At 40.1% G+C, this 13637-nt stretch overlaps 2 protein-coding genes across 2 annotated transcripts in view; both read right to left on the bottom strand.

The window, feature by feature from the left end:
• The window catches only part of LOC147436515 (putative methyltransferase At2g41040, chloroplastic), a 73042-nt gene that overhangs the window by 18078 nt on the left and 41327 nt on the right, over nt 1–13637 (bottom strand). The gene's annotated exons all lie outside the window — the stretch shown is intronic.
• Nucleotides 7932–8504, bottom strand: LOC147436516 (uncharacterized). The gene is made up of 2 exons (XM_086489391.1): nt 8274–8504; nt 7932–8201 (listed from the first exon to the last, which is right to left on the bottom strand). Exons 1-2 carry the CDS (start codon nt 8502–8504, stop codon nt 7932–7934), a joined length of 501 nt encoding a protein of 166 aa, XP_086345517.1.

Genomic DNA, 13637 nt, shown 5'->3' with positions numbered 1-13637 from the left:
CCATTTTTGCTGGGGGTTCATGGAAGTTGCTTAAGGGATCAATGCTCATTGTCAAGGGATGCAAGAGTGGTACATTGTACTATTTACACGGCAAAGCTTTGCCTAGCAAGTTTCTTGCAGTGGCCGAAGTTGCTTCTCATTTGGAGTTGTGGCACAAAAGACTTGGCCATATGAGCCAGAAGGGACTTGATGTGCTCTCCTCTTTGAAGAGGGTTGATGTAAAGGTCACCAAGTTAGATTTTTGTAATGACTCTTTGTATGGTAAACAAAAGAAGTCTTCTTATTATTCTGGTGTCTCACGCAAAGCTAATGCTCTTGATTTAATTTACTCCGATGTATGTTCAATGCCTGTTAAGTCTTTTGGTGGTGCATCATACTTTGTTACATTCATTGATGATTGCACTAGGAAAGGCTGGACATATTTGTTAAAAGAATAAGAGTGAGACATTTAATACATTTAAGAGGTTTCATGCTTTTGTGACCACGCAAAAAGGTAGTAAGCTTAAATGTCTGAGATCTGACAATGGGAGGGAGTACACGTCTGCTGAATTTCAGCGTTATTGCGAAGAATATGGGATTAAAAGGGAGTTGACAACCCCTTATAATCCATCTTCTAATGGTGTGGCTGAGAGATATAACCGTACTTTATGTGAGTGAGTGCGTTGCATGTTGTCCACGGCTAATCTCCCTCATGGGTTTTGGGGAGAGGCTTTGAAAACTGCAGTTCATGTATGCAATCGCTCTCCTAACAGTACGCTAAACAAGGTGAAGGATCACGGAGGCCTGCCAATCGAAGTATTTGTGGAGATGATTTTAGGATGTAGGAGGAGGGGAGGATTGGAATGCGTTTTTGGAGTTTAGTGGGAGTAGTAAGTAAATAATGGAGTGGTCTGACCAGAACGAAAAGTTAGTGCCTGTTGTTATGTTAGCGAAGGAATTTGTAGTCCAAATGTGATCCAAAGTTGAATCGTAGATTGTTGTGGTTTGGGTTATATGTTGTGTCATGTTGTGTCTGGAGAGAAGGTTAGAAAGTGCATGGTATTCAGGTGTTTGGTATTTAGCATTGATGTTGAAGTCACCGAGTAAAATGGTAGGGGTGTGTTGGAGGTGAGGTGTGAGTAGTGTGGTCAATGTTTGCAGGAGCAAAGGAAGTGGAGTTGAAGGTCTGCGGTATAATGTTATCAGGGTTATTGGTGGATTATGTGGCGTGCTGAGGAATGTTGTAATGCATTCTATTTCGTTCGTGGAAATGATGTTGTGGTGTTGTAGATGTATGTTTTTGTTTGATGTGAAGAGGGATACTCCCATGGGGCCAGTTGTTTGAGTGTGTGTGTGTAACCGTTTATGGCCACTGTGTTGGGATGTCGTAGTTTTGTTTCTTGGAGAGAAAGAATGTGGGAGGCCATTAAGCTATTATCATGAATAAGATTGTTGTAGTGTTTCTTTAGGGACACAATGTTAAGAGATTGTATTATCAAGTGATTGTTGGGCAAAGAGTGGAGGTTAAGCTGTGTAGGTTGCCAAGTGGCATGTGTTTTGAGGCGGTGTATCTCAGTTAGAACTGTTTGGTCTACTTTAATATGGTTGGAAGTTAATTCTGCTAGGAGGTAAAGGTTGTTGGGATCTCTTACGCGGGAGAGGGCAGTGTACACAAGGCCGTGACTTCGAATGCTGGTTGGATCGAAAGCCAAGGTGTCTAGGGTCAAGCCTTGTGCACGGTGTATGGTTCTAGCAGCTACAGGTTGAATTGGGAATTGTGTTCTAGTAATAGTGTTCAAGAAGTTCTTTCCTATTTGAAACTCATGTGTTATTTTTTGGATTGGTGTCCATTGCCTATCTATTGATGCAATGTATAGTTGTTGGTTTTCATACCTAGTTTTTTGGCCTACTTTGATGGTTTGAAATTGAATCCAGATGGTTTGTGTCATGGAGGTTTGTGTTATTGCTTTGAATATACCGTCAGCTCCATTGACTAGGCCATCTAGAATGTCAATATTTCCTGCACAAAGTTCTACAATTAGGCCTGGTTTCAAGTGAAGTTTTGTGTGAAGACCTGCTGTCAATTTTGGATCTATTGGTATTTGAATAGTTTTGCTACAATTTTTGGCCCTTGTGTCTTGTGCTTCAATAAATAGTGATGTCCCTATGGTAGTGTTGAAAATATGTTGGTTGTGTAGGTCTTTATCTTTGTTTGCATAGTAAAGGTGGGAGACGATGGCTGGATGAGGTACTGCGCGCATGTAATGTGTATTGAGGTACAAAATGTCTTCGTTAGTGTGCTTTGAAACGCGTATCCTGTTGAGTATGTCGATGAATGTCTTGTTAGTTTCTCTCATGGTGCTTGTTAACTCGTAAGACTTTATGTGGTCATGCCAGAAAGAGGGTGAGATAGCTTCGAGCAACCGATGTTTTCTGGAGAAAATCCAAGAGTCGCGCACAGGACTTGCTTGACAAAGATCGCCACATAAGACAATGTCAACACCACCAAATGGAAGGTCGTAGTTGTTTTTTTATTGCACGCAGGCGAGAGTCTGCCATAGCGAAGATGTTGGTCCCAATCAAGGAGACTTCATCGAAAACGGCTAGCTGCAGGTCGCGATAAAGCAGTCACAGCTCATTCAGTTTCTCAGGTGATAGGGAAGTGTTAGATGATGTGAGCAGTGGCAAGTGGAGGGCTGAGTGAATAGTGGTTCCACCAATGTTAAAGGCAGCCTTGCCCGTGTATGCCATTAGCAAAGCTTTTGTCGTTGTTGGGCTGGAATGTGATCTATGGTTGTAGAAACGTAGAAGTCCTTGGACAATCAAAAGGAGGGTGAAAGTTTTTCCTGTGCCTGCACCTCCCGTCAGGAAGAAAATATGGATTGGTTCTGTGGGAAATGTACGTTTCCTTAGCATAATATCATCGAATATTAGCCTTTGTTGTGTGTTAAGTAGTAGAATGCTCTTGTAATATATATTGTTTGACTGCAGTAGTATTTTTATGGTTGGTATAGTGTGTGTATGCAGCTGGTGGTGTTGGATATTTAGGTCTTCTGTGATGTCAACACGAATATGGGAGGAAATATTAGATAGTGTTGTAGATGTCGATGGTGAATTGGTGGCTAGTGAGTTGGTGTTAAGGTTCTCCTTTAGTATTGTGGTTTTGTTATATTTGGATTCATTTGTATCCATGGTAGGTTTATTTTGATTGTATACATCTTTCCATGTGAGTCCATCTGTTAGATGTTGAGTTTCATTATTTATCCATGGTAGAAATAAAAGACATTGTTCTCTATAATAATTATCTGGATTTTTGTGGCATTATATTTGACATATCGTATAATCTTTGGTTTGGTACGTTTTTTGTATGTGTTGCTTGTTGTATTGTATGTCGAGGCAAATTCTGTCAATGATGCGGCATTGAGCTGGGCAGGACGTTTACAGTATTTGTTTATGCTTGTTTCGTAAAAGATTTTTATGCTGGTCGAGTCTATGTTTTGTAGGAGGTGTTTTCGTTTGAGAAGCATTGTTCTCTCGTTGGGAGGGTTTGTGTTTATGAACATAAATTCTCGGGTTGCGATGTAGAGAGGTAGGGAAAGTGCAATATATACCGCTTGTTGTGAGCTTATTTGCTGTGTGTTTAGTATCGTGTTTCCTATTTTTCGAAGTCTATCGTATGTAGTTGCATTGTTTTCAATGCAAGAGTCAAATTGTTCTTTGATTGCTTTGATGAGTGTGTTATCAAATTTTGTTATGTATGAGGTACAATAGATAGCTGCTCCGTGTGCATTTAAAATGTATTGTATATCTGAATTCGCATCCCATAGCTTTGAAATGGTTGGGTTTAAGTTATTTGTGTAGATATCTTTGATATTTCTTTTCAACAGAAGTGTTTGGCATGAGATTCTGGATGATATAGCTTCGATGTAATCGTCAAATCGAAGGTCCATAGGTAGGAGCCACTGTTCGAATGTAATATTCGCTTTATAATCTAGTAGTAGCAGATTATCTTTGATTTGTTTGTGTTTCTTTATTTTGTATTGCATATTGTTATCTGGAGAATGGTAGGGTTCTAAAATCATAGTAAAAGGCATTGGGTAGCGAGGAAAGTCAAAGCGGCATCCCTTGTGTTTTTTGAAGCAAGTCTTCCTATGCTTGTGTGTTTGAATTTCTTATAAATCTACAGGAAGGAGCATGGAGTCAGTTGTTATGTACTTATCAATGAAATCCACAACATCTTCGTTGGGATCTTTCCCATAGATGGGAGCATTTTCTATCCATAGGAGCCCATGATCATGCTGGCTACCTCGGCTCTGAAACTCAGTTACAAAAAAGTAATCTTTGAGTTTTCCCAATATGGTTATATCCTTGGTTAGCAATTTCTTCATCCCGTTAAATCGGTTCAAGTAAAAGCGGGCTGTTGTTACAGGGTCGGCTCGGACCAAATCTCGTATGTATGACGCTTTTGTCTGTGTGCTTGCACGCGTGATGGGGTTGAGCTTAGCAAGTGCTGTAATCAGGGGCTTCCAACGTTTCTCAGCCGCAAAAAATGTGATGAAGAATGTTGGTGGTCCAAGTTGTCTAATCATTAGCAAAGGCGTTTTTTTTTAGTTTCTCTTTGTAGTCGGGTGATGTTCGCAATGCCTCAAAGTCACGATATCCAAGTTGGGAAGACAAGACCTTCTCAATGTTAGTATCTCCAACAACTTGTGCGGCCACTAGTGTATTCTGGTTTAGCTTGCCTTTGCGCATACGTATCCAAATGGATCCCAAGATTTTTTGAGTCGTGACTTTGACTGTTTTGAAAAAAAGATTCTCTAAATTTAGTGAGAACCTTCTATCACTATGCATAAGCTCCCATTGGGCCACGTGTTGGTATTTATGCTTAGCAAGTGTATGGTATTTACGGGGCTCACCATAGAAAATAGTAGGGAAACTAAGTTCTTCACAATATTCATCTTTGAAAATACTCAAAGGATTATTTCCCTCGGCAGGAGCTACAAAGAAGATTTTGTCGTTGTGATCTACTACTTGTTGTGATGATTCAATTTCATGGAGCATGACATCTGTAGCTAGATCATCTTCTTCTGATGGTTGATTGTCGTCGACAAAATCATCAAGCAAAGGACAATGGAGACTATAGAAATGGCTTACCCACTCGTTTTTCAGAGTAATATTTTCATTCTTGTATAAAGATGTTTGCAATAGTTGAGCAGTGGCTTTCATTGTAAGCAATGGTCGAACAACGCCGGAAAGGTAACAATGATTGTACTGTAGACGACGCTTAATGCCCACTATTATCGAGGCTTCATCATGAATAAACCTTGGCAATATTTGTTGTGTTTTCCCCAAGGATGCCAAAACATTAACAACGCTACCTCGCAAACCAAATTGACCATCGTATGTAAGCTCCCTAATTTTGGTGAAAGGTAGTCTAGGACTTACAAGGCGGCTTTCTAAATGATTTAGCTTCTCTACTATAGCCAAGGGGAGGTTAAATCCTATGGAATTCAATTGGGTGAGTAGTGCACCATGTTCTTGCCTTCTACGACCGCATGAAGTACAAAGATAGTTTTCGTATAGGAGCATTGTTTGCTATTTTTGTGTACTGTTGTATAGCTTTTTCTGATGGTGAGGCTTGTTGAATGTTTATGTTGGATGGAGTTGTGGGGTGTAATTTTTTTTAAGTTTTTTAATTTTTGATGTTATTGCACCTATTTCTCGGATGGTTCCATCACCTAAGCAAGCAAATTGTCTCGCGATGGAGATAGGGAGTTCATTTGGTTGTTGGAGAATCAAAGCTGTCAACGACTCTGTCTCGTTTTGGTCCCAGGTACGAGGCTTGCGTTTGTGTGAGGGTTGGTTGCCCCCCAAGTAAAAAAATAGGTTGCCACTTCTTTCAACAATGATGATTTTCTGAAATGTCGCTGGATCGGTTCCACTATTGAATGTTGTGTTTTTGACTTAAGTTATTGGTGCACCGTAAATATAAATATAACATGCAATACTAAATCTAAAAGAGAACACATGGATAATATCAAGCGCAATACTAATAGATGATGTGTGGCTATTTAATACTTGGGTCAAAATGGAGGAATCATGTCTACTGGAAGTCAGATGCGCTAGAGAAGGTGTGATCATTGGTGTTTCATCCAATGATACTCTGACTGCCTCTATCATGATGTTGATGATTTTTTGCAATGACGAGCGCGACTTTATTATTTTATTGAGCACGAGGAAAACATTATTATTCCATGGGTGATCAGCAAGGAAAGCACTATCAATATTATTTTGAATGAGTTTTCAAAAGATACATTATGGTTGGTTGAGGAAGCCATGTACATGCAGTTTTTCCTCCCCTTACGGTATGGGGTGAAAGGAAGACAAGTAAATGAAACACGTGCACACTGAGAGAGAGAGAGAGAGAGAGAGAGAGAGAGAGAGAGAGAGAGAGAAAGAGGCAGAAAGAGATAGAGATGAAAATCTACAAGATGAGCAATGGATGAAAGCAATATAATATAAAGAGTGTTCTTTGGTGTGGAGGTGGTGATGGAGCTTCAATGTCGTAGAGGAGCACTACTTTGTCTCTTCGACAAAAGATGTGATGAGGCCTAATTTGTTGACAGTGAATTTGCCAATATGAACAAGGAGGCTAGTAGCCCACGTGCATCTAGCACATCATAAGCATATAAGTCAACAAAGTTTGTCAAGGTGCAAAACTTTGTCGACTATGTCGCTCGCTAAGAAAATATCAGTTGCAGAAGCTTTGCTGGCCAAAATCTTTCCTTCAAGCTTGGGCACCACAAGAATAGTTGTAGATTTTGAGCAAATAAAGCAAAAGTCCACCTCTTGTTGGTGGTGAATCTTAGTAGATTTGCATTGACCGCAAGAACATTCCACCAAAATTGAGTTCACATTCACAAAGTGCAGTGTGTTAGTTATCTATGTATAGGCACCTGATGAGTTAGAGCTTTCTTGAGTTATTGTGGTGAAAAAGGAAAAGCAAGATCAATACTTAGTTCTTGATTGTGAGCAACATCAAGAATATGGACCTTATATGCTTCCTCCAAACGGTGCTTGAGATGAGGATTTTTGACGTGTGCTAGGATAGCAATATCCTAGGATAGCTACAGTTGCAAAGTGTGTACGGGTGCCTTGTGCATGCAAGGACTATGCCTCATGCAAAAATTGACGCACTTTGCTCTTTGGGTAGAAACTAAGGCTGACCTCAAAAGGATTTGTTTTTGCTACAATTGTGCAAGCATTGAAAAATAGTACATAAGGAGATGTGCAATCGTCTAACTCAGTTTGTCTTAATATTGTGTCGTTTTCAATTTAAAAAGTGGCGGTTGAGGGCATGGAAAAGGAGAAATGTCGTCCCAAAATAGACAAAAGTAGTGTAAAACTTTAAAAAAGCAACGTAATTTTTTGAAAATTTTTCTTGAAATATTGAGATGGGAATTTACAAGATAAGCATGGATGAAACCGATATAATACAAAGGGTGTTCTTCAGCATGGAGGCGATGGAGTTTCAATGTTGTAGAGGAGCACTATTTTGTCTCTTCAACAAAAGATGTGATGAGGCCTAATTTGTTGACAGTGAATTTCCCAGTGCGAACAAGGGAGGCTAGTAGCTCACGTGCATCTAGCACATCAGAAGCATATAAGTCAACAAAGGTTTTGTCAAGGTGCAATACTTTGTCGACTATGTCACCCGCTAAGGAAACATCAATTGGGGAAGCTTTGTTGGCCAAAATCTTTCCTTCAAGCTTGGGCACCAAAACATGTAGATTTTGAGCAAATAGAGCAAAAGTCCACCTCTTGTTGGTGGTGAATTTTAGTAGATTTGCATTGACCGCAAAAACGTTCCACCAAAATTGAGTTCACATTCACAAAATGCAGTGTACCAGTTACTTATGTATAGACGCATGACAAGTTAGAGCTTTGTTGAGTTATTGCGGTGAAAAAGGAAAAGCAAGATCAATACTTACTTCTTGATTGTGGCCAACATCAAGAATATGAGCCTTATATGCTTCCTCTAAACGATGCTTGAGACGAGGGCTTTTGACGTGTGCTAGGATAGTAATATCCAAGACTGAGAGTGTATTGCTTCGACCTGTGAAGGAACCTATGTTTCGTGCAACAAACATAGGATGCACATCGGTCTCCAAAGCACGAAAAATAGCGTGGTAATCGTCTTTACGTGCATTCACGAAGCTAAGCTGCGATGACAAGAGAGGGAAAACATTAGAAAGCTGCAAATCTATAGAAGGGCGAAGGTAAGCAAGCCTTACAGTGGCACGATCCTCAGGCGCTGGCCCATCTGCAACAATAAGATCACCTTGGGAAAGACCAGCTTTTGAAGTGCTAGCATGGCCCTGTATAACAACAAAAGCTACAGTTCCAAAGTGTGTACGGGTGCCTTGTGCATGTAAGGACTGTGCCTCATCTAAAAATTGACGCACTTTGCTCTCTGGATAGAAACTAAGGCTAACTTCAAAAGGCTTTGTTTTTTCTACAACCATGGAAGCATTGAAAAATAGTACATGAGGAGATGTGCAACCATCTGACTTAGTTTTTTTTTTAACAGTTACATTCTCAATGTGGACAAAGTCTCCTATCGTGAGGGTGTCAATGAATTGCTCAATAAATTGATCGCTAACAGCACAAGTGATAGTGTCAGTGTTGAGTGGATCAACTAGGTCTACCTTAAGGTAACGCGTATACTTAGCGACCTCTGGGCTTTGTTTGTAGGTTCCATATCGATTAAGTATGCACCCCTCAAATGCAAAACCAGGGCAAGTTTCAGTGATGTCAACAATGCGCAATAGAGGGATCTTAGTGGGAATATAAGGCACAAGAGAAGATGAACCAGCGGGAATTACATTCTCATGGGAACACTCAGTACCAATATGTGCTTCTAGCTTGGCACCCTCCGGAACGCTCTCTTTTTTTGCAATTACAAGTGGTGGTCCCCCCAATAAAGGTTTGGTTGCCACAACAAAAAACAAAACTCGTAAGGGTTGGATACAAGAATACAATAACTTTGTGGTGCAAGCAAGTCTTACTCAGTTCCGTTGTCACCTCACACGTCTTGGAAAGTGTACGTGCTATTGCCCCACTTTGTTCCACACGCTTGAGGGATTTGGGCCCAACGCCAAGAAAAGAAGAAACATCAACCTTAGGTAGGCTCGAAGCGCTCCTTGTGCGGAGTGGAGACACATGATCAAGAACGAGAGCACTATCGGGTCCCAAAAAAGATGCAGCTGTATCACAATGCACTATCTTGTGTAACTCTGTAAAAACAAAAAGGAAAGTCACATTATTCCCAAGCACATATCAACCATTTTCTATAAGTTAGCAAGCTATTGAGTCACCATTTTCAAATTCCATCAAGCGAACATCACTGGATTCATCGCACATGGGTTCAACGTTGTCATCGTAGCAGTCGTAATGTCCATCAAGTGGATTTCGTGAGGAAGAAGAGACAGCCATATTAAGAGAGGATAGTAAATAATGTTCACACAATTATTACTTGCTGTGTTCAAAAGAAGCAAAGGGTAAAGCACTTGCTTTAGCTAAAGGATGAATAAGTTCATACAAATAATACGTCACACAGTCACAAGCATCTTAGGATAAGTAAGGGAGAGGAATGTTTTTGAACTGATTTTTGAAGCAGCAAGCCCACTTATATACTAGAAGCTCCCTTGCATTTCTCAACGGTTCACTATATCTTAAAGCTAACCTACTATCACATCTATCAAATGGATTTGACACATTTAGACACATGCAATAGGTGACATCAAATTCAAAGGGATTAATGAACTAGTGGACAAGTGTGTGTTGGTGGTCTAGCGTTCCCACCACACTCATGTGTTGAACACCATAGAAATAACGAATGAACGAGCTTAAAATTTTCCCTTGAAAAACTCAGCGAAAAGAAATTTTCATGCTCGAGAAAATGATTTTTCCTGAGCACTTGGTGGGAAAAAGATTTTCGAAAACCAGTACTCGTCGTAAATTGTGTCTCACCTTAATAGTGTGCCGGTTTCAATTTCGAAAACGCTGCTCGAGGGCACGATAGTATTTGGGAAAAAGGAAAAACCTTGCCCTAGAATAGACAAAAAATAGTGTTGAAATTTTGTAAAGTAGCCTAATTTTTTGAAATTCCTCTCTAGTGTTCGGGGAAAATGTGTGTTGTCTTAATATCGTGCTGTTTCCAATTTTAAAACTACCGATTGAGGGCATGGAAAAAGGCGAAGTGCCGTCCCAAAATATACAAAAATAGTGTTAAAATATTAAAAAAATTTGAATTCCTCTCTAGTGGGGGAAAATGTGTCTCGTCTTAATATCGTGCCGTTTTCAATTTTAAAAGTGCGATTGAGGGCATGGAAAAAGCAAGAATGCCGCCCCAAAATAGACAAAAATAGTGTAAAAGTTTAAAAAAATAGCCTAATTTTTTGAAGTTTTCTCTTGAAATATTTTCATACCATAGCCTCAACATTGCCGAGTAGTATTCGGGGAAAACATGCCTCGGGTTAACACCATACTATTTTGAATGTCAAAAATGCCGAGAAAATTTTAAAAACCAAGCTAATTTTTTGATGGCTTTTTACACTATTTTCCTCTCTTTTGGGGTTGAGAGAAATTGAAAACAGTATAGTATTAGGTCGAGACACATTTCTCCCTAACAAAATTTTTCGAGAGGAAATTTTGGAAAATTAGGTACTATTTTTTGCGTTTTTACACTATTTTTCTCTCTTTCAAGGTTGACAACATTTTCAAAATAAAAAACGGCATGGTATTCAGTTGATACACATTTCCTTGTAACACTGCTTGCAGCGAAACACTTTCTCTCTTTTGAGGTTGATAGCATTTTCGAGACCAAAAACGGCATGCAGTGTTCGGGAAAAAACATTTCCCCAAACATGCAAAATCCATTTCCTTATTTTTGCCAAGAGGAAAATTTAGAAAAGTAGCTGACTTTTTTAGGTTTTTACACTATTTTTCTCTATTTTGGGACGAAATTTCTCCTGTTCGCCTTGCGCTCAACCAGCATTTTGGAAATTGTAGACGGCATGGTATTCAGCTGAGACACATTTTTCCCTAACACTACCTGTAGCGAGAAATCGGAAACGGCATGCAATGTTCGGGAAAAAACATTTTCTCAAACATGCAAAATGTTTTTCCTTATTTTTGCCAAGAGGAAAATTTAGAAAATTAGGTTACTTTTTTTGCTTTTTACACTATTTTTCTCTATTTTGGGGTAGAATTTCTCCTTTTTCCCCTAGCGCTCAACCGGCATTTTGGAAATTGAAGGCGGCACGATATTAAGCTGAGACACATTTTCCCGGAACACTAACGGCATGGTATTAACTTGAGAGAAAGGAGATCATGCTTGTTATTTTTTAATATTAGGGATGATGGCCACGTAATATATTTCATCTTTTCTCTACTTGACCGTGAGCCACTGACACAAACAGTCCTTTGAGGACTAAGGCTTAAATAGGCTAGAAGTGCATTTTACAAAGACTCTCTCTCTTTTCAGGTTGACAGCGACGGCATGGTACACCCTACAGAAGGAAAGCAAATTAGTAACCAAGATACACTCAAATATCCCCCTCCAAATGAGGATGGACAGCCACCTGTCATGGCTGAAAACGATATTCAGCAGCATGAGAATGCTGAAAATGAGTTGCCTCTTGATATAGAACCTGTGCCTGAGAATGTAGATCATTGGGTACGCAGGTCTACTCGTGTCAGAAGGTTGATACAGCGCTTTGACCCCTCTTTGCATCATGTTATGTTGACAGATGAGGGTGAGCCTCTTACATATAAAGAGGCAAAATCATGTGAGTTAAGCAGTAAGTGGGAGCTTGCGATGCAAGAGGAAATCAAATCTTTGCATGCAAACAATACTTGGGATCTTGTGCCATTGCCTAAAGGAAGAAAGGCTCTTCCTAACAAATGGGTTTACAAGGTCAAATGTGTTGATGGAAAGCCCAAGTTTAAAGCAAGGTTAGTTGCCAAAGGGTATGCACAAAAAGAGGGGATTGACTTTCAAGAGATCTTTTCTCCTGTTGTAAAGCTTATGACATTGCGTGTCCTTTTTGCTCTCGCTGCAGTGCTTGACTTAGAATTGAATCAAATGGATGTAAAAACGGCTTTTCTTCATGGTGACATTGATGAAGATATCTACATGAAGCAACCTGAGGGTTTTGTAGTTTCTGATAGAAAGGAACTTGTATGCAAACTAAGAAGGGCACTGTATGATTTGAGGCAGTCATCACATCAGTGGTACAAAAAGTTTGATACTTTTATGCTGTCTCAAGGCTTTAAACGCAGCCATTCAGACCATTGTTTGTATACAAAGAAGGATAATGATGAAAGTCCTATAATCCTTGTGCTATATGTAGATGATAAGTTGATTGCTGGGAAGCATAAGTCTACCATTGATGCTCTTAAACGTAGCTGAATTCAGCTTTTGCAATGAAGGATTTAGGTGATGCTGAGCACATCTTGGGCATGAGAATCAAGAGAGATAGAAAGCTGAAATTGCTCTTCTTATCTCAAGAAAAGTACATTGCTAAAGTACTTGACAGGTTTAACATGGCTGAAGCTAAGTCACTTGGAGTACCTTTACCTCCACACACAAAACTTAGCAAAGCCGATTGCCCAAAGGATGACGTGGCAATGAATGCTATAAAGGGAATCCCTTATGCATCAGCTTGTGGTTCTCTTATGTATGCTATGGTTGCCACTCGTCCTGACATTGCCCATGCGGTGGGAGTTGTTAGTAGATACATGTCCAATCCCGGCAAAGCACATTGGGAAGCTGTGAAATGCATTCTGAGATACTTGTCAGGTACACAATCTAGGTGTATATGTTATGGCAAAAGTGACCTGAAGTTGCAGGGCTATTGTGATGCAGATATGGCAAGTGACTTGGATACCAGGAAGTCCACTAGTGGCTATGTGTTTGCTATTGCTGGTGGTGCTGTCTCTTGGTGTTCACGACTGCAAAAAATTGTGGCATTGAGTACTACTGAGGCTGAATATATTTCAACCACTGAGGCTTCTAAAGAGGCCATATGGTTGGGCATACTTGTCAAAGAGCTTGGTATGCTTGCTAGTACTCCTGTCTTGGGATGTGATAGCCAGAGTGCTATCTATTTGGCCAAGAATGCCATGTTTCATGCACGGACAAAGCACATTGATGTGCGATACCACTTCATACAACAGGTATTGGAGGATGGTCTAGTCACCTTGACTAAATTTCACTCACAGGATAACCCTGCAGATGTTCTCACCAAGAGTCTTGCTAAGGCTCAACATGAGCATTGCATACAGTTGGTGGGAGTTGGTTAACTTAAAGGCGTCCTTTATGCCTTTAAGTGGGAGGTTGTTGGGTTAAAGGCCTAAATAACCCCTTTTTTGTACATTTTTATACTTTGTCCAGGTTCATATTGAACCTGGACACATTTTTTAAAGGTCACTTATAATAAAAGTGGGAAAACCCAAAACACACTTATTGAGTTTTTCCCAAAAACGTGAGCTCTCTCTCTCTCCCTCATCGTTCTGCTAGCGCTTCCTCTCCTGCTGGCTTTCGCCACCCCTCTCTGCACACACACTGAACTTCCTCGCGTGCTCTTTCACTT

This window comes from Adiantum capillus-veneris, chromosome 18, assembly GCF_014529385.1.
Source record: "Adiantum capillus-veneris isolate H3 chromosome 18, ASM1452938v2, whole genome shotgun sequence".
NCBI classification, from domain to species: Eukaryota; Viridiplantae; Streptophyta; class Polypodiopsida; order Polypodiales; family Pteridaceae; genus Adiantum; species Adiantum capillus-veneris.
The sequence above is the reverse complement of the archived record's forward strand: the minus strand, read 5'-3'. Positions and strand labels throughout refer to the sequence as shown.